A 22,317-nucleotide genomic window follows, 5' to 3' on the forward strand; every position below is an offset into this window, starting at 1 on the left:
TTCTCAGCATTCACGTTCATGACTCTCAGAAGTGGCCTCCAGTCTGCACTTTGAGAGCAGAGAGGGGTTACAGGGGCCTTGGAGGGGGAGTGGCCCCTTTACTCCATCTGCAGTTACGTCACTGCCCATGTCAACCATAAAACAGGTTTATTTGCCGAAAAGAAGTCATGTGACGTCACAAAAGTGCATTTGCACTGCTTTTGCATGGAAACAAACACAGATAATGTAAAATATACTTTAATTTTCTTACAATAATTTATATTCTTAATACAGAAAATATAATTTCTGAAAAATGTGCAAGTGCTGTGCAGGGCCGGATTAACCATAGGGCTAACTGGGCTACAGCCCAGGGGCCTATGGCATCCAGGGGGCCCTTGAAAGTGCTCAGCAGCAGTATTGATCGGTTGGGGGCGGGGGCGCCCCCGGCGCGATCAGTGCTGCTGAGCACTTTCACTGCGGTCCTTCTCCGGCACTGTGTGATATGTGGGCACAATATGATAAGGGGGCACAGTGTGACAAGTAGGGACCATGTGATAAGTGAGCACTCTGTAATAGGAGGGCACAGTGTGATAGCAGGGCACAGTATGATAAAGGGGCACAGTGTGATATGGAGGCATTCTGTGATAGGAGAGCACAGTGTGAAAAGGGAGCACAGTGTGATGGCAGGGCACATTATTGATAAGGGGGCACTCTGTGATAGGAGGGCACAGTGTGATAAGTAGACAGCAGTGTGACAGGAGGGTAGCAGGAGGGCAGCAGTGTGATGAAGGGGGCACAGAATTAATTTGTATGACACATAGCATATTAATGCACAGTGCCTACAAGAGTTGAGACTGGAGAGGGGAATGGGTCGGGGTTAATCGATAAACCATCCTTCCCCTCCCCCCTAAAAGGAAAGTCTAGATCGCCCCCTGGCTTTGTCCACCATGGTCAAATCCATTTAGGCCTACATGTTACAGTGACACTTCCTAGACCAGGACCTAGGAGTGCACCTATGTATGCGCTACGTTGATAAAATACGTGCATTTGCAAATAATTAACTGCTGCCCATCTGCATATTCTGTTAGTAAATGAGCCCTAGATATAACACACAATGGAGCTTCTCTGGTTACTCATTATAACTGTGTCATTTTGACTTCTTCTGTATGTTGCATTTTCATTACAATATAAATGCAGCTTATAATGTGTCCTATGGAATATAATGAAAAGTAATGACGCAGATGGAAATACATGGACAGAACATAAAGAGTATCAATCACATATAAGCTTTTATCCGTTCCTGCCATTAGAAATGACCTTGTGTAAGCAGCAGCATTACTTTGGGACAGAACAGTAATTGTATTTTAAACAAAAAACACTTCAGCTGCTGAATACATCAAAATACATACCAGGGACATTTTTTTCTGACAAGCAGAAAAATATTTAAAACAAAGTTACACACTATAACATACCTATCTATATTGCTATATTATATTACTAAGATATTTTGATGTATATACTATTTTAAAATTGCATGAACATTTAGCTGTTTATAGTAATAATTCATGTTTATATAATAGTATTCAAGGACTCATCTTGCTCATTAAGATGAATGGTATATTCATTACTGGATGATTTTTCACATATTACATACAAGCTTTGTAATTTAGTAAATACTAGAAAGTAATATCCTCGTATAGCTTTTAATGTCACTGTTGACACTGGAGTCTATAAAAACTTTAGTATGGATCAAAAACTTCATGTTACTATAAAACACAACCAAAAGATAAGCATAATCACAATAACTTTATTAATAATGAAAACACTGCATAGTTCTAATTTAGCATATCTTAAAACCCAACTCTTTAAAGAAATGAGGAAACATCAGCTATATGGAACTGATTTTTTACTCCGCTAGTTTGAAATAGTGCTCGTGTCTCATATGTTTAGATTATAAGTCAGGGAGTAGGTTTATCAAACCTAAAATGGAAAAGTGGAGGTGTTGCCCATAGCAACCAATCAGATTCTAGCTGTCATTTATCTAGTACATGCGAGAAAATGATAGAATCTGATTGGTTGCTATGGGCAACACCTCCACTTTTTCTGTTTAGAAGGTTTGATAAATCTACCCCCCATAGTTGCCAATTCCGCTTATAACAAGCGGAATTGGGCTTCTTTTTTTGTGAAGTTGTGGTTTTTTATTCACTGCCGCGGGTAGCTTGTTTTTGGGCTTGGACACGTTCTCTAAGTCCTCAGGCTGCATAATCGTTTTTTTTTGTTTTTTTTTCTCTGTTACCATTTTGTGATTGGTGCATTCAGTTTTTTTTTTTATTGTGGGCGGGTTGTGCAGAGAATTCCTCCAATGAAGTGGTGCTTTGTGGGTGGGCGGAGTCAGAGGAGGACGTGGAATAAATCACAGGAAGACGGATCTACAGCAACCTACTGAGATAAGTGCTGTGACAGACACATGATCGCTGTACCAATGTCCTAAATTACAGCATTTGCTTTTTCATTTGCCATATCAGTGTATAAATGTGTCCTCTTGTGTTTATAAAGGTTTTCTAAATGGAGAGCCCCTGTAGGTTGGGCTTTTTTGGGGGCTTTTTAGGATTGGTTTGGGCTTGTTTTGGGCTTGTTTTTCATTAAGTGGTTGCTTGGTTTTAATTTCAGAGTTGGCAAACCAGCTACCCCCATATGAGCTAATAAGCATTTATGCTTGTTTGAAAATGTAATTTTCAGTGTAAGTATCTCAACATATAGTATGTACTCCCCACTTGTATAATGCAAAATATTCTGTCACTGTCAATAAATACTAATAATAAATTTTATTCACTGATATACAACTATACTTTGATAATGCCGTGTCTTGAAGTGAGAAACCACTCAATCTTTCAGGCTCTTATCTTTCTTTACCGATTCTCTGACTTCCACAGTGAGCAGTTCGCCTTCTCCAGCCTTGGTTGAGCGAGACATTGTTATAACGTAGGACTCGTCCGTGTGGACGTCTCTCTTTGATGAAGCCACATTAGACGTCTTCCCTTCATCTCCCTGACTGGCCGTCGCTTGCTTGGAGGGCTCTTGTACCTCTTTCATTTCATTACTTTTCTCCGGTCCTTCTTGATTTAAGGGCATTTCACTCTGGTTCGTTTTCATCCCTGAAGTGCCAAGCTCTGGTTTTCCCTTTACAGAAGAGAGAACATGCATTTATTTGTACTAAAATAGGCAACAAATAATGGTGTACTGTCACAGGTAAACATATGTATGTGTCACAGATCACAGCGAAAGGCTTCAGATGTTCTTGTTATAAGCGTCTGTCTCGGCTACAGTACATCAGGGCAGAGGTACAAATTACCCAAGTGACTGCAGAGTAATAAGCCATGGAAATACAAGCCCTCTCCTTCAGTAACATCAAAGTCAGAATATGACTTCTGCCACAAATAAATCTCAGTCATTATACTGAAATATGTTATAAAGCAGACAGTTAAGCAGAGGCTCATGCCTTAGATTTTGCAATAGAAATAAATATGAAAAACAGTTTTCCCAGTAACCTAGTACATAAAGAAGTATATGGATATTTTCAACAAAAACATTTATTTAAAAAAAAAAAATATGTATTTATTAAATAGTTCACTGTGTATGCCCTTCATCACCTTCACCATACCTTACATAAAATAACCAACTTATATAAAATAAAGACACAGAGACCTGGATAAAATGGCAAATTAAAGTATTTTATTATAACCTAATTATCTTGGTGGCGGAGAAAGAGCACTGCGGATCAGCTCCAGCGATACCCAACCAAGCGTGGACATGGCGTACCGCCTTAAGTCCACCCACTCCTCTCATGACCCCAACTGCTTGGCCAGCCCTAACCTGGTGTCAGAGTAAACTGCACTCACCTCGCTACTCACTCACCCTCCCTCACTGAGCCGGGTGAGGCCCCTCTCCACTGAAGGGACAAGAGTTACCATTGCATCGAAAGGGGACAGATACCTGCGGCCAATCACGATAGAGCCGTATATATCAGCCGCTGAGCGCAGTGCCTTCCTCCCCACTACCTGTATCTAAGCCATATCGTTGGTTTTGACTAAAAACCCACCAGCCTTGATAACATACTTATATTAGCGTGGGTGGGCGAGATTTTGCCAGCAGAGTGACTCAAACCAGGAAGTGCAGCATACTATACAAAGACACAAGACCCTCCCCTCCACATTATTGGTCGAGTCTAAACCCTATGTTAACTCTTTCAGGTAAGTGCAAGCTCGAGTGCCACACTGTCATTATTTAATTGCGTTCGTCCATAGGGGACTCTCTTGTAATTGTTGGAGGTTTTGGCATTGGAGGGACTCATGCTGAAATACCGTATTTTGTTATCATTGCAAGTTAGAAGTTTTAATAAATTGACCCCCAATTACAAAAAGCCCTATAAAATGTAGACTAAAAAATACTTTTGTTCCAACAAACTAAATAAAGACCCTAATTGGAGGGAATGTTACTGTTTTGGATCCAAAGCATCTCTCTATCCTTCTCTTACTATTTAGTTTCACAGAATATAATTATTATAACACATTGTAATTATTATGATACAACATCTCTGGCTCTCATAAATGTCATCACTGTCTGCCCTGATAGACTTCTCCATCTAGACCAGGGGTGTCCAACCTTTTAGCTTCCCTGGCCCACATTGGAAGACGACGAGTTTGTTTGGGCCACACATAAAATACACTAACCCTAACAATAGCTGATCATCGAAAAAACCATAGAAAACATAGTTAACATATTAAACTTACTTGGAAATGAAGTTAGTAAGAGTTAGGAAACTTATTGCAGAATCATGATTAAAGCAGTAGTCCCATTACCAGCTACAATTTAACTTACCTGCATCTGCCCCTTAGTGGGGTTCGAGGAATTAAATGCCAAAAACTTTTTTTTCCTCTCTTTCTGCACCCATGAATCATTTTTTATATTGACCAGTTTGAAATGGTCACCGATATAGGAGCATCAGGAGGACTAATAGAAATCTACAGAGATTTAAAGATAGGGTGGCGGGAAAAATGGCTCATGGAGCAGCCTCCGATGAGGGTAACAGTGGGTGATATTTTCACCCTACTCAGCACTGCACATTTAAAATGGTTAAAAATATTAAAAATACAATCATCTCTTAATATTTATATTAGATACATACAGGCAACACAGCTAGTTCATAACTGCATTGTGCAGAAAGTCCAAATTCAGAGTAACAACAATAAGATACTGGATAATCTTTCACTGCTGCTGATAATTCACGCGGGTGACTCCTCTGTGCTGCGCTACGCAATGGATGTCGGGTGTGATGACGTCACCCCCGACATTCACTGCGAGCATCACACGGAGGAGGAGACCAGGGAGGGAGCCGGAGCGCCAGCTGACGTGACCGCAAGGTAAGTATTTTTATTTTTTTTTGCAGGATTTTTTTTTCCAGCGCTGCTCCCTTGCCACAACCAAAACTCCTGCTGGGCCACATTTACAGGCATGCTGGGCCGCATGCGCCCCACGGGCCGCAGGGTGGACAACCATGATCTAGACTATTAAGGAAACAGAGGTCTAATTAGAACTAAAAGGACGATAAACGTTGAGGCTGGGCCTGACCGGCATGAATTAGGAGATGGGAGAGGGTGGGAGATTTAGGGGAGGGTAAAGGGGAAGGGGGTTAGGAATAACAGGGGTAAAACAGAGGGGGAGCTGAGTAAGGGAAAACCAATGAGAGGAGGGAGGGAAAAGTAGGCTGGGACAGAAGGGATTAGTGAGGTGTAAATAAGGGAACCCATGAGTATACAAGAGAATTTGCTTTTAGAATTCTCACCCTCCCCCGCCAGAGGGGTAATAAGTTGTATGTATGTTAACATGCGTTTTACTTGCAGACGAGGCACAGCAAGGCAGAGAAGCACTGCAGTCAGCGGCCATGGGGGGGCGCATGTGATGGTCATGGGGATACCCCAATTTGAAATGCTCGATACCACCCTTATGGGGGGGTCCTGTAAGAAGCCAAGGTAAAGGGGGGTAGGATCTCCAGGGCCTGTAGGTACCAGGGGGCATGTCTTTATTTCAAGGGAACAGGGAGTTGGGTGATAAGGAAGGGGGGCATCAGCCGTTTATTGTCACAATGGGACCAAAAAAAGCCTTTTCGCCACTTTTTCTTATTCAACAAAGGGTTAACACTGAAAAATCAGAGATTTGTCTGGGATTAACCTAATTACCGGCACCTACAGCTGTCCCCATATACCTGTATGGTGACAGCAGCATTAGGTGTTTTATTAAGCTGCGAAAAGCTGTGACGCCATCTCAGGAGGGTGGTGCTGGTCTTTTTCAATGGGTTATGTAGTTTAGGTATTAGTACTTTATTTATAGAGATACTATACACTTTAGCTATATCATCATCATCATCATTTATTTATATAGCGCCACTAATTCCGCAGCGCTGTACAGAGAACTCATTCACATCAGTCCCTGCCCCATTGGAGCTTACAGTCTAAATTCCCTAATATAGACACACTGAAACACAGACAGAGACAGAGAGAGGGAGACAGACAGGGAGATAGACAGAGAGGGAGAGACTAGGGTCAATTTTGATAGCAGCCAATTAACCTACCAATGATTTATTATCTGCCCAGTCAGTCATCACAACAGAGGTTTAATGCTAGGAAACACTATAGTGAGGCATCACCATTTCAGTAATGTTAATAACAATCAGATTTGCCTAATTTAGTTACGTTTTTTTTTGTTTACAATAATTCTTCCTAGGAAGTTCTTGCTGGTACCACAGTATATTGCTGTCCAGAGAATTATTATTACATTTTTCTTGCTATGAAATGTTTTCGTTGTCTACATATTGCTATGCCCCCCCTCCCTCTATCTATCTGCCATCACATTTTATCTCATCTATTTGTTATGGACATGACAAATTTGTTTTGTATTAATATTCTAGCAGGGAGCAAACTTTGATATCTCTATCTTGTGGTGTAGCTGCTTTGGCAAAGTTCTAGATGTCTTGTCAGCTGAAGTCTGTGAGGTAATATTAGGCATGCTGTGTATGTTCAGCCCCTGGCTAAAAATCTCCAGGAAACTGGCAGAGTTAATATTAAAAAATTGAAACCGGTCACTGGCCTAGAGGAGTCTGTTAGAAAAGAAAATGACAAAGCATTTTTTTTCTCCAGAACTCTACTTTTTACAATGTTCTGGGCCTTTTTATGTTAAATGGATGCAACTTATTATACATACATTTCTTTCCCATTAAAATTTCACAAGCCACCAGAAATCCTTTAGGCAACAATAACTAGATTTACAATTAATAAATAAGTCATAATTGAAAAGGTATATGGTAATATAATATAGTTTTACCCTCACGAAACTATCACAACCCGTTTACCTCTTTATGAAATCCTGAAACTCTCACAGCACTAATCTTAAAAAATGATTTGCTTAATTGCATCTAGAACAGAGGAAATGTGTTTGTTTATATTATTCCTCTGTGAAGGTTCTGGGCAAACTTACAGAGCTGTGTTTTCCACGTCTTTGTCTGATCTGTTAAATTTCAAATATTTTTGGATGCCACTATCCCTCTAATAACATCAGGTCCGCAATAATGTGACATTTCTCTTGCCACTAATCCACTTCCAAGATGTTGTATTGTGAGAGGATTGTTATACAGGAAAGCTCTGGCCCCTGGGCTAAGAGGCCCCCGGTAATTTGTAAAGGCCCCCTCCCCCCTTCCCCTCAGCCCCAGTGTATGACCTTCACTCCCCCCATATATAGACACTTACCTGGTCCTCTTCAATGCAGCCTCTGGGCGGCTCCTCTTCTTTCTTCTTACCCTGCTGTCAGTGCGGGTGTCAGCGCAGCGTGCTGGTCAGTGAGGAGGCCTCGTGATCCTGCGAGATTATGTCACAGTCCCATGAGACCTCTGCACTAAGCAGCACGCTGTATACCGCGCCTGCACTGACAGCAATAGCGGACCCTATGTCTGTATAAAGTAATCCAGGCGTAGGGTGCACTATTGCCGCTTTAAAGGCATAATATTCTCCCTGGCCAATAGGAATAACGTAATTTCTTCATGTAATCTGCCGGACAGTCAGCGTGGAGGTATTAAGAGGACTTCTTTATTCTTTTTTTAAAATTCAACTTTTTTTCATCCATTTTTTTTGTCTTTACTTTTTTACACTAGTCGGTTAGACCGGGGTTGAAAAACCCGGGTCTCACTGTTCATAGTGCGGGGGACCTGGGTCGGACCCGGGAATTAACCCACCAAAAGTCCCGGGTCAATTATACCTGGAGTCATTCATACTGAAGCCTCAACCTGGGTCGAGGCTGCAGTATAATAGGGGAGAGGGGTATAATAGGGGAGAGGGGGTTGGAGAGAAGGGGGGGTGGATAAAATAGTGGTTTGGGGGGGCTGTAGAAAAAAAGGTAGAGGGGGATGGAGAAAACAGAGGGGAGAGGGGGTTGGAGAGAAGTGGGGGTGGATAAAACAGTGGTTAGAGGTTGCTGTAGAAAACAGGGGAGAGGGGGTTGGGGAGAAGGGGGGTGGATAAAACAGGGGCTGGGGGGGCTGTAGAAAACAAGGTAGAGGGGGCTGGTGAGAAGGGGGGGATGGAGAAAATGGAGGGGATGAAAATAAGAGATTAGAGGGGACAGAAGAGAACAAGGGGGGGATTCAAGGGACTGCGGGTTGGAAGAATGGAGAATGGGGATTTTTCTTTGTTTGCCAAAAATATATGCCACATAAATACCACAAAACATAAGTAATTAAGTATAACTATAAAAAAATAAATCAGTAATATATTCAAAAGAAGAGGATGTCTTCATTGGCATTAATAGTCTCTATTAAATGTTGGGGGAATTTGTAAGCTATTAATTTGATTTTGGGACTTGTGGTTAAATAGGCCTTTTTATTAAATACCTAGCCCTTTACAAGCGCTGTTATTAATTTAATGTAAGGTATGGCGGAAGTGGGGTTGGGGTAGGAGTTGGACTATGTCTGTTTATTAAATGGGATTGTTATTAATTTACTGTTGGTGTTGCTGGTAGCGGGGGAATATGTTGACTTATTAAATTGGAATACTATTAATTTAATGTCAGGGGAAGTGGGGAAATAGATCTATGCAATAAATAAGAATGCTATTATTAATTTAATGTCGGGGCTGGTTGGGAGGAAAGAGGCTTATTTTTTAAATGTAAACACTATTAATTTAATGTTGTGCTGGTCAGGGGGAAGGAGACCTAATTATTAAATATGGATGCTATTAATTTAATGTCAGGGCTATATGGGGGAAATAGGCATATTTTTTAAATGGGAATGCTATCAATTAACTTCTGGGGCGGATTGGGTGGAAGGGGGTCTGTTTATTAAATAACAAAAGCTACTGATTTAATGTCCGGCTGGTCAAGGTGGAGGGAGTCCTAGATTGTTCACTCACTGTTCCACTTTCCAGGAGGTGAATAATAACTATCTCTTTTCCAAAGAGGAACCCAACATTCCAGGATCCGTCCAAGCAGCAAGTGAGCTTAAAATGTCAGCAGTAGCTCATGTGGTCTAACTACAAGAACAGCAGGTAGGAGAGAATTGTACAGGGTTGGAGATTCATCTAGTACTTCTAAAAGGCTTGGTGTCCTCCCCATCCTACCTCCACAGTATTTTTCCAGCAGTGCACATCTTGGGAGGCAGCATTTACTAGATGCCAAAATTGGTGGTGGTAGTGGGAAAGGTACCAGTGGTCTATCTCTCCCAGGGCGCCGAAATCTCTAGCTACGGCTCCGGCAACAAGCACAACAACCTCCAGGCACTAGACTGGTCCCTGCATATTATTTTACAAGTTAACCCGTGCATGATACTCATGCATTCTAGTCAAATCAAGCTACTTAAGGTGTTAAAAAGGTTCTTGTCATGCATTTGGGCCTAGCCCAGGCCTCCTCAGGGGAAGAGCATTACTTCCCGACGCAAGCGCCCTTTTTTAACGTGGTTTTGTCCACATGTCACCACCTCATAATTTTTCTCCATCACCTCATCCTTCATCTTCATCGCTACATCCTTCATCAAGCTACTTAAGGTGTTAAAAACTCCCCACTGTCACCCCCGGCAACCACCAACCACTCCCAACTGTCACTTCTCCTTCAAGAAATATATAGGTCAGTGTATAACTCTGCCCAGCAGGTGGTGCTGCAGCTTGTTTTTTTTTTTTTCACACACGCCACTAGGCGTTTATATAGTAGATATTCGAAGCGTGGAAGACAGGAAGTTTTCAGACACATGCGGATTGTAAAAGCAAACATGAGAGTTATTGCATTTTTTGCTGCTTTTTGTCCTTACGTTATTTGTATTTCTGAAATATGCCTCAATTTTTTGTCTTTTTGATTCTACTTTTAACGTATGTAACGTACGTAATTATAATCCAGAACACTAGCGGCCTAAGTCATTAAGGCACACATACTGAGCGCATGCGTTTGTTTTATCTGCATGTAACTCTGCATTCTCCCAAAGTCAACAAGGAATGGATCTCACGATATGTGGGGTGATGACGACAGGTGCAGGTTTACTCTGCTCTGTTAGACCAGACACTACAGGATACGTACAATACCTATGTGGAATTTAAAATCTCAAAAGAACGTACAGAAAAAAAATATATGTATTCAATCAATGTTACATGTCAATATTATAGTCATTTACGATTATACATGCACATTTTTAAAAAATGTTTTATTTTGTTTTTTTTCTTAAAAAACATTTATTTATTTATTAGGATGTTCTTAATGTTTTCTGTAAATAACAGACATTTTTACAGTTGCTCCTGATTGCAAGCACTTGTTTTAGCATTGCATACTCAGCCGTCATAACTAGTATTCTGGACTTATACTAGCCCTGTAGTTGGAGCAAGAGATACGTCAGAAAACCAGCTTACTTCTGCGTGCTCCTGAAATGACGTTCTGCAAGGGAATGCCCTCACTGTCAATAACACCACAATTTCCTCAGTTACCCAAGCCAGCTGCCTTGGTGTCACACTTGACTCCGCCCTCTGCTTTATTCCTCACATCCAGACACTCTCCCAGTCCTATTGATTCCTACCTAAAAAAAAATTGCCAGAATACGCCCTTTTCTTACTCAACATGCTACCAAAACTCTTATCCATTCTTCATCATCTCTCGTCTTGACTACTGCAAACCTTTGCTATCCAGCATTCCCGACACCAATATATCCGCACTTCAATCCATCATAAAGGCTGCTCTTCCTCTCTCACGGCTCCACAGCTGCTGCACCACTTTGCAAATCTTTACACTGGCTCCCTGTGTCCTCCAGAATCCAATTCAAATTACTCACCTTTACCTACAAAGCCCTCAACAACATCAACCCTGCATATATCTCAAATCACATATCAAATACTGCCCTCTTAGATCTACCTCTGACCTGCACCTCGTCTTGCCTCTGGTAATCACCTCTCATTCGCGTCTACAAGGCTTTCACACGGCCTTCATATCTTTAGACGTTCTCTAAAAACCATCTCTTTTTTTTAAAGCTTTACTTACCCCTGATGATTCTATTCCCAATAATGCACCGTCACAGGTATCCCATTATACACTCTTAGTCACACTAGCTCCTCTTGTTTCAGCTGTGCCCTCTTCCACTTAGAATATAAGCTCTTCAATGAGCTTATACCCTTTGATTTCATGTTTGCATTTATTTTGTCTGCCTTGTATGTACTTGTTTTATGTATATATCGTGTTACCTACTGTAAGGCGCTGAAGAGCACTGAGGGGCCTTACAAATCTACTATAATAATAATAACACTGTTTACTGCCTATGTAAATCCACCCATTCCTCACCCCATTCACTCTCCTAAATCGTGGGCTGTAGCAAGTGTCTTTGCGTTTGAAGATAACTTCCACGTGGCTGCGTTCTGTTGTGTATGGCCGGTTCTGAGCATGTGCAGAGTGATTTTTGCGAACGATATGCACAAAACTGGCAGATACGTTCCTTAGTGACTCAGGTCCAAGGTCTTTTGTTCATGTCAGACAGGAAAGATATGAAAAACAGCAAGAAACAAAAACACACACACACAAAAAGTATGTATTGATAGGGTTTGCAGCACTCCACAGAAGATAATGGTAAAGAAAATTTAACCTTTTTAAGAAATAACTACACAAAGCCTAAGGCCTCAGCAATTTTTTAAAAAAATTTACAAATGAAAGAGATGGAAAAAACATGTAGTAAAAATACGCAATTATTATTATTAACCTTTTGTTTTATATAACACCAACATATGTTGGTATATACAAACCCTTAGATTGTACGCTCCTCTAAGCAGGGCCATCTCTCCTCCTGTTTCCACCACTTCTAACTCTGCTCTCCAGCTACTTAGCCCTCCTCCTCGAGGGTCCTCCACCCCACGTCCACTCTCGCTCCCTCCTCCCCACTGGGGGTCTCCCTGTCTTCCGCGCCCTCCTTCTTGGGCCCCGTCGTTTGCGGATCCTCCCTCCCCCTTCCCCGCCCTCTCTAGCTGTGCATTGAGCGTACTGAGTTGCTGTGTTTACTGTACTGTGCTGTCTCCCATTGTATTGTGATTTTGTTTGTCTCTGTACGGCGCTGCGGATGCCTTGTGGCGCCTTATAAATAAATATTAATAATAATAATAATAATAATAATATGCCTCAGCGCTATACAGCTAGAAAATGTAATCAGTTCATGTTGCAGTGAAGCTCATACTCGTCTACTTTTTTACTCCTGAAGGTTTAAAGGGAGAAGCGGGAGGCTTGATGAGGCGATTTGCGTAATCGCAACCTAGACCCTGTCGCACAATAACGCAATTGCTGCATCATGCTGCAAGAGGTGCAGGCAGGATCCCGGTATACTCCCTGGGTGCATGGGAGAAAACTAAAACTAAAGTATACCTCCACCCAAAACTACCATCACATACACTCCCCATGTCTGCTGAATTCTGCCTAAAAATGTATTTTTCATTTTTGGCTGAAACTATCATTTCATAAATGCAACAATATGATTTAACACCATAGGGCATATTCAATTAGCCACGTTACTCGCAAAAGTAAAAGTAAAACTATTACGGGTATTACGGTAATTCTAACCCGGATTTCAGCTCGCAGCTCCCTGAGCTGCAAGCAGAAAGCCGGCGTTAAAGGTACCGTAATAACGGTAATTAAGCGCACTATTACCGTAATAACGGTAATAGTGTGCAAGCCGCGTTTCTTTTGACAGTAGCGCGGACAATTGAATATGCCCCTATGGCTTCTAAATTAGAAAATATACATTTGTTCTTTTAGCTGCTTACTATACTATCTTTGACAAAGCACCAGAATTCTGTTATCAAGCAATAATATCTTTTTCCATAAACTGGAGTCTGATCTATTTTCCATTATCTCCGAGTACAAAAGTACTTTAATCATTGTGTCAAAGAGCTTAGAAACATTTTGTTAAGGTTTGTTTGACAGGTGGCTTGAATTAGTAATCTATTAAAATGTGGATTATGCAGTCTCTACCCATGATCTCGTTCATCTGCAAGTTTCCACAGTGCACTGTCTACCCACCTTTCAGTTGGTTCCATATTAAAATTCTTCTGCCTATGCAATCTGTCTTTTCTCCTGCTATATTTGGGAATGGCTATCCATCATCTTTGCTGCATGATGCATCTATCGACCTTTCTGTAGGAATGCATCACTAACGGCAGAATTATAAGTTGCTCTCCATATAAACCTTTCTTCTACGACCTTCTGTGCGAGTCTGTTGACCTTGGGAGCTTACATTTTATAAAAGGAAAGTTAGTTTGTATCTCATGTTAATATAATTTAAATATGAGCAGCAGTAAATCTGAGTGTCAACTTATGGTATCTCTATGGGGGGGGGGGGGGGGGGGGGCAAATGCAAAGAGTGTCTGCTTTGTACTTTGCAATAATATAGGTGATATTGTGTTTATGATGGTATAACAAAGCATACATCAACAGTGATCAAGGGCTCATCAAGGACTTTGCAACTGAAGTGTAAAATATGTTGATGATCTAAGAGCTGTCCAATATGAGCATGGGCAGAATTTATGCTACACCATATATTGTGGAGTTTATCTTAATTCTCTGTACAAAAGATTTTCTCCAAATGACTGCAGTAACCAATATTTAATGTACTGTGAAAAGTCCAATGAAGTGAAGTCTCATAGTGAATCTCCCAAATCTAATTTATATCTAAACTCAGTACGAAACGAGAAACTTGACCCAAAAAGAACAGTATGTTTTGTTTTACGTAAAGTGACAATGATTATATGTATATAATACACTCAACAAATATGTATATAACACACTTACCAAAGTGTTCAAATTTGCGTGTTGATCTCAATACTCCATCTGAATCTCAGAGTTGTGTTTTTTTTTTAGCTTCAGCAACAATTCACAGGTGATGCCGACATCAATTATTACATTATTATATATTATCATAAATCTAATTATTTTCTTAATTCTCTACCAAACAAGTAGGCACACATTATAATTACCTACCAGTATATTTTGGGATTGTAGGAGGAAGCTGGAGGAAACCCACAGTAGTTCTCTCAGTAGCGCCAGACTCCCGGATTGAAATAATTACAGCCTCAGTTATATTTGTGCATCTCAGGTCAATTAGATTGTTTGTTGGTTGCCGTGATACCTTCACTGACTCCGGGGGTGTACAGGTGCTAGACATTCATTGATTAGTGCTGTAAGGACTGGGCTGATTGATTCCATGGAATTGGTCTCAGGTGAGATTATAAGGTTGTCAGCAGTTCTTGTATCTGGCTTATGCTGTGTTCTATTATCCTGCTTGTTACTGACCCTGCTCATTTGTTACTATTTTTATCTGCTGTCTGCACTGACTGTTATAGATTATCCTGGTCTTTGCCTGCCCTGACCATGGTTTGGGATCCCCCTACTATTGTTTTTGCCACCTGTCGTGAATTCAGATTTGTACCTGACTATATTTTAATGCTTTTCTGTGCTGTTTGTTACACCTTAGGTTGCGTGGGGTAATTTGTTGTCATTACTTAGGGGTTCTACCTCCCATTTCTGTTGTTTGTACCAGCTTCTAGTAAGCCTACACTACCTTAGACCAAGAGGCAACTGCTATAGGTAAAGATCAGACACAGTTCTGTAGGTTCATCTAGGAAGCTGGTGACATCCATTACAAGAACATACAAGCTTTACAAATGTAGTGCTCTGGTTGGAGAGGAACCTATGGCACCAGTACTGTGAGACATCAAAGGTAATCACTGTGCCATACCATATAGCAGCGATATGCTGAATCCACTGCAATAGAACATTTTGAAATCTGGTATATGGATAACTTTGAAATACGATTCTGTAACACATTGTAGGCAATGAGGAGCGGTTAATACAGAAACAAACATTTATACTCTGGTATCGGGGCACCAATTATTTAAGGTCTAGCTTATTTGGACACAAATTAATTTGGACTCCTATTAATTTGAGTTTTACGGTCATTTTGGCAATAATTAGTTAATTAGTTTAAGCTCCAGTTTGTTTGTAAGACCACCCTGAAGAAGCTTGAGAACAAGTACTTGGTGTGACTGTGGAAGATGAGCCACTAATGGTGTCTGACGATTATATACAGATAAAAGCAAATTGCATTCCTGGATGGCAAAAGAAAAACTTAGGATACTTCTTTCAAAATGGGTAGCGCCAATTGGCTGCCAATTTTTTTTTTGCAGTACAGGAGTGCTGACTGGTTTCTCCTATTTAGTATTTTTTTTTTACTTAGACATTGTAGTTTTAAAATCAAAGCAGTACGGTAGAAGATATATATATATGTATATAATATAATATTCTAGAAATGGTCCCCTAGACATGTTTGACATGCCTGGATTAAGCTATGACCAAAATCTATCCAGTTTTATTTTATTTATTTTTTTATTTTAAATAAACCTGGCATCGCAATTCTATAATTGTGTTTTCAAAGCGGTCATTTATGTTTAGGACAAAAGATACCGTTACTGAAGAGAATTGCTCTAACTAGCTGTTTCCAAACCACCTAACAAGAACGCCACATGCAGCATTATCACTTGGCAGGTAACAGAAGCTGCTAATAACCAGGTCCATAGAAATGAATGTTGAACAGTCTAGTCTGTCATACACAAGCTGTAAAAAGCTACTGAAGTATAAAAGAGGCATTTTCCCTGCAGATAAAGAACGCTCATGAACACGCTCCTAAACGTAGGGGTGATACCAGCCTAACACATTACAGAGATTGTTTACTTTAAATTCTGCACAGTTATTTATTTAGATAGTTGTCCTTTAATCTACGACTTGGACATAGATCATAATCAGAGTCAGAACTAGCGAGCTGTGGGCCCCGGTGCAGGGAAGCGGAGAGGAGGGAGCTGGGGTCCACAGCTTGCAAGTTTCCCAGTGCAGCGGTCCCCATAATCCGGTGGTAGACTTCAAATTGACGCCGACAACCCCTTTAGCACATACTCCAACGTGATGACACTGATGGTATCTTCCACGACAGACTCTTCAGACTGACTGCTTGGAATACACACTTCAAAGGATTCCGATCAAGGAAGATTCCGGCCGCCTAGAATGACAACACTTTGATGCCCGACTGTATTATTGGTGCTGTTAAGTTGTTAATTGAAGAAAGCGCCGGCTCTACAATGTGCTTTACAAAGGCTTGTAGATTGTACAGCCGGCGCCTCCATAAATTAACACCTTAACAGCACCAATAATACAGTCGGGCATCAAAGTGAAGTCATTTTAGGCGCCCGGCATCTTCATTGATCGGAATCCTTTGAAGTGTGTATGCCAAGCAGTAGGTCTGAAGAGTCTGTCGGGGAAGACACCATCGGTGTCATCATTTTGTGGAATGTGCTGTCGGTATTCACGTATCCAACCCCCATTATCTCCATTGCCCCAGTGCACTACACCTACTGCACCGATGGTAGTTCCACCACTGATTATAATTATATATTAAGTGAATACTTTTTGTGTTTGGATCTGTTCTTACCCGTTCAGCTCGTTGCCTTCTCACCTTCTGTAGTAAACTGAATCCAGGTTTGTTAGCTGCGGCCGACAGTATGGTTTCGAACAGACGAGGTGTCTCAGGTTTTGTGGGTATTAGGTGAGCAAACCCTTTGTTTACAACAGTGGGTCCTGTCGGCTTTCCCTTCTCCTTCAGTAATTTCCTGTAGTTGTTAAATGCAACATTTATTTGTTGATTATTATTTATATAGTATTAGAATATATGCCATATTTGTTATGTGTGTGTAATAAATGTCGATGTGAAGGTTTCCCTTTCCACATCATCGTACAATCAATCAGGCCTTGTAGCCCTGTCTACTTCTACTTTTGTCACATTGTTCTCCTCATTCACCCGGTGGCTTTATAAGAGAAGGCATATGGATCATGAAGAGAAATAAATACTATCAGGTTAAACAACAGACAGATTGGAGAACACTAGCTAATTCTTAGCATAGAATAACTGAAGCTTAAAGGGAAATTAATTTAAATGTTTAACTGCGAGTGGTCGTTCCAGGATTAAAATTAACATCATTCGCTTAGATTTATGTTCCTAATGGCCAGCCTGAAGGCACCAGTTGAGTATTTTTTTAAACTTCTTCTGTATGTTTCTAGATTTTTGTCTTATGTGATTCGTAATGTCATTGAATTGGCATCCAAGGTGCAGGAAGATTGAAGGTGAGATTACAAGTATTGATCGGAGCTTACTAGAAGAGCTGGTGTGTGACAGATTCAATCCATTCTCTTTGTACCAGAGTGAGCAATTTATGTGAGATCATTGCCACTTGTCCTCTTCAAAATGTAACACGTAAACTCCTTATAATAACAGTACACTATAAAGACAGTGTATAAAGCTGCGCTAACATTAAACGCAACTAATATAAATAAATGATTAGGCAGTATTAATACATTACACTATGTATTGTATTTTTATCTATCATATATTGTGTATTTTTAGCTTAAAAAGTCTTAGGGGTCACCAACAGTCATATATTGCGGATATGGTTATTAAGGTGAGAATACATTCCTGTGGACATAGGTTCTGATGCACAAGCGGGTACCACTTCCTAGCCCCATCTCAATCACTGAACCCCTCTTACATGGAGTTTTTAGGTGAGTGTTTTCTTTTCTGGGTTTAATTAAACTACTTGCACTGGATCAGAGAGATATCGAAAATCTGTGACGTTAATAGCATTGGATAAAGGTTATAAAATAGATGGTCACTAAGGACTGGAATTGAGAACTATTGATCCAAGTTCTGTTTGAAAAGGAAATAGGAAACAGTAAAGAAAACTCTGAATTTCAAAGTTCAGCTGACAGACAAGTGCTCAGAATGAAGGTGCATCTGTATGTTTTTATTTTTATGTTCCAGGTACATCTGTTTAGTAAACTAGACTAACGGCATGTATTTGGCTGTAAGACATTTTCTGTATTTCTTTGTAGAAAATATATTTTTCTTTATAGAAATAGTGCAATATATTTTACATGTTTAGACCTAGTTTGCTATTATTGCAGCAACTGTTTTGTGCAGTGTATAGAACCACTAAACCTAATATGTAGAATAGCTAGTTTAATTGTCCAGAAGTCTTGCCAATCCTAAAGACTTTTTCTAAACTATATTGGATCAATTTATCTTAAACGTACAAAGATAAAAATAAACTATGAATATATGGATCTATCTATGGATCTATCTGTCTGTCCAATCTAATCTATCGGTCTGTGACAGTATTCGGCTGACAACCATTCCCACCTCGTCTGCTAAACATTTAGAAAGTATCATGTTAACTTTATCTGACTTAAAGAGGGGAATTCAATTGGTCGTGATGTTCTGAGGAACGTCGCGGCTACGCATTTTTACCGTTATGGTAAAAACATTCATTCATAGAGCGCAAGCAAAAATTAGGGATATTTCTGGGGAAGAAATCTGCACAAGGTGTCACCTAGCGAGGATTTTTTTAGAATTGAATCTCTCCCAAAGACTAGCCAAGTGGGTTACCTGTATTACCTGTATCTCCATGGAATAACAAATGGTGGTTCACCTACTTGCTCTTCATTAACTGGGAGTGAGGCTATCAGCCACTATTGTTCTTCCTTGGACTTTACCAGACATAGAGAAGCCATCCCAGCAGGGAAGAATTGCTGGGGCTGTCCCTGTTCCCTGCCCATCTCCAACCCCTAGACACATCCCGGCCAATCCCAAGATTGGAGACCTTAGAATAGCCCTGCAGGGTGGAACTTTCCTCGTGGGAATTTTGATCTGTTTAAAAAGGCCCTGCAGGGGAAATTCAGGGTGTTCGGGATTCTTCTGAGCTTGGTGTTGGAATTCTGTCTCCTACCGGCCCTGAAGGACGACCAGATTCGGAAACCTGCGTGTTATTCGCATCGTTGATAGAACCAGTTACCTGGGAGAAACTCTGTTTCATCGGGAGTTACTCACCAGTCTGTTCACCTACTGCGCCTACTGGAGTAGGGGAACTGGGGTGCAGACCCTTCCATCTCAGTAAAGAGCTTTGGCCAAGTGGCCAGGAAAGGCCAGTCAGCAGGTATCAGAGTTTTGCAACTTGGCCGTGGCATATAATGCAAATGTAAGGGACTAACAGCTTCAACTTTGGAAGGGTCTGGCGGATCCGAGTGCTCTGTTGCCAAGGTATCAGGGCCACTCTGTTCAGAGTTTGGATCAGCTGAGTTGCATCCACAAGTGTAAAAAACACTGGTGCATGGTTAAATACATAGAACCAAAAGTTTAATCGGGAATAGTTTTCATAGGAATCCAGAAAACCAGAGGCTATGTTACTATGGTAACTGCTTCAGGACCACTAATTATCTATCTATCTATTTATCTTCTGAACTAATGGCCATAAACATATCTAACATATAGGCTGGAAAAAATCAGCAGAAGTCATACCTGCCTTTCTTTGTCAGTAGTTTCTTTGAATCTGGATAGTGAACCAAAATTTCATTGAGGCTCTTCTTATCCAGAATAAAAAGATTAGCAAATCCATGGGCCACCACATTAGCAGTTCGTCGGTTTCCTCCACTAGTGGACAGGAGACTGGAAGAAAATTCAGGGTTATAGTTACGTAAAAGAACAAAACATGTGAAGACAGGAGACGAGAGGAAATCATGGCACTAGCACATCTCAACCAGATGAGAAAAGACAAGACCTACTGGAACCTACTTTTATCACTGCCACTCTAGAGGACTTTGTGCACTTGGGAAAACAAGTCACGGATTAACATGGAAGACCTACACAATCAGTTTTATGTGTCTACAATACAGTGATATTTTAAATGTTTTATTTGTATTTTTCTTTACAGCCTAGTTAAAGAACCACTAACCTTCAAATGTAATATTTTCAGATATGCATTATATATGGGTTTTTAACTGAATTAAATGCATTAAAAAATGCTTTATTATTTAAATAAAGTATTTTTTCAATGGCCAAAATTTTTACAATGTATACTTTTTAAAAATATCTTTAACTTTTTGTTTCCCCCCAGTAAGTGGAACTGAAAGCCCATGTCTGGCCTTTCAGTTCCCCTGTGCAGATGTGAACCAGCTAGACACAGTTGAAGGGGTGCAGCAACGTCCAGGCTCTGGAGGTGAGGTGGGGGGGGGGGACTGTATCCGCCTCTCACCCAGTAGCAATGGTAATTCCACCTCTGGTTGAACCCTGTATTATCCCAGTCATGCTCACTGAAGCCTTAATGTGACTTAGATGCGCATGCACACACCCTCCCCCCCAAACAAATTTTGCTATGGGGGCTTAATGTAGTCACTATGTGTGGACTTCTGTGTAGCATGCAATATATATAGTGCACCGCATGAGATGGGTAACTATTATTTTATGGGGTATGAGATGCTGAATATTTTGAAACCTGAAGCTTCACATGTTTTATTATTATTATTATTATTATTATTATTATTATTATTATTATTATTATTATTATCATTATTATTTATGAGGCGCCACGAAGGGTGAACAGCACAGTACATAGATCATGGGAAAACAATACAGGGAAACGATACATGGCACACAGGGTAGTAAAGTGTGCAAAGTGCAGAAAAACAAAGTGCAAATAGTGTAAACAAAGTGCAATAAGTTCATGTAAATACCAACTTAGCAGAGAAAGGAGCACAGGGCAAAGAGTGGAAAAGAGGTTACCCCAGAGCCCAGTAGTGTGGGGCACTACTTGCAGGATCAAGGGAGAGATAGAGAAGAGGAGGAAGGAGAGAGAGGAAAGATGGGGGCAGGAGTCAAGTGACGAAATGGAGAGAGGAGGCAGAGGGCTAAAGGTAAACAGGAGGGGGAGGACACGAGGAAAGAGGGCCCTGCTTTAGGAAGCTTACAATCTAAAGGTGAGGGGAGACTGACAGGAGACACAGTGTGGGAAGAGGGGGTGAGGGATGAGAGCACTGAGGGGAAGGAAGCACAGGAGTAAGAAGGAGGGGGAGAGGTATAGAGAGGATAGTATACAAAGAAAGAGAAGAGGGTTGTAAGAGGCAGGGTTAGGTAGAGGAAGGGAACGCTAACCCCTCACAGATGGGTTTTGATGTGTTCAGGTTAAATTCAGCCTTGATCTGTTCAAGTTAGATCTTTACCTATGTATATAGTGATGCAATGCAACAAATTGCTCAGTATTAGCTCCACCCACTTAATAGTATGTAAATTAATGTGGTGCACCTGAGTGGTCTTAGCAGGCTGTGTGCAAAATGTGATAAGTGCTGTGAACCACTTGTATCAAGTAAATGTGATTTTCATTTTTTAAATATTTGCTTACCAGTGCTTCTCACAGTGACTGTAGAAGGAATTACTTGGGGGCTGTAGGCTGTACACCAGCTTGTGTAGTGTCAAACATGCAAATTTGCAGAGTTCTCAACAAACAGAACGCACACATGCAGTCTTGGACACATCTAACATTTCCGCCTCCTTGCAGCTGGACAGGTGATACTAGAGAGGAAAGGGGCAGTCTAAGTAGGCCGAGTACAGTGAGTGCATGTTGATGCAAATGCGTATGATGCAAATACGCCTGTGAGGAGCCATATCTTTTGCACCTGCTAGAGGGCTGATGCAAATACTCTGTTCTGATGGATGATTACAGATTTACTTCTTTAGCTGATACCACTTCCTTCATTGATCACGGGATCTAGCGGACATTTGTTTGTGTGACTTTGTTGCTTTTTGCAGGCAGATTAGAGTTCTGCACAGGTATTTTGCATTTGGCATAAACCTGGTGCGTTTGCTGCCGATGCAGAGCCTGACTCAGCTTGCAATGTGTTTTTGTGTGCTGTGGTTGGGAA

The 22,317-nt window shown here is 40.8% G+C and overlaps 1 protein-coding gene across 1 annotated transcript in view; it reads right to left on the minus strand.

Annotated features, from left to right (window-relative positions):
* Positions 1-1,809: 1,809 nt before the first annotated feature.
* CNGB3 (cyclic nucleotide gated channel subunit beta 3) overlaps positions 1,810-22,317 on the minus strand; it is a 118,780-nt gene continuing 98,272 nt past the window's right edge. The window contains exons 17-19 of the mRNA XM_075213753.1: positions 19,922-20,068; positions 17,030-17,183; positions 1,810-3,159 (exon numbers count right to left, since the gene is read on the minus strand). Of these exons, the coding sequence (XP_075069854.1) occupies positions 2,863-3,159; positions 17,030-17,183; positions 19,922-20,068 (598 nt within the window). The 3' untranslated portion in view covers positions 1,810-2,862. The remainder of the gene's footprint in view (positions 3,160-17,029; positions 17,184-19,921; positions 20,069-22,317) is intronic.

The sequence above is a fragment of the Mixophyes fleayi genome, chromosome 5 (assembly GCF_038048845.1).
Source record: "Mixophyes fleayi isolate aMixFle1 chromosome 5, aMixFle1.hap1, whole genome shotgun sequence".
NCBI classification, from domain to species: domain Eukaryota; kingdom Metazoa; phylum Chordata; class Amphibia; order Anura; family Limnodynastidae; genus Mixophyes; species Mixophyes fleayi.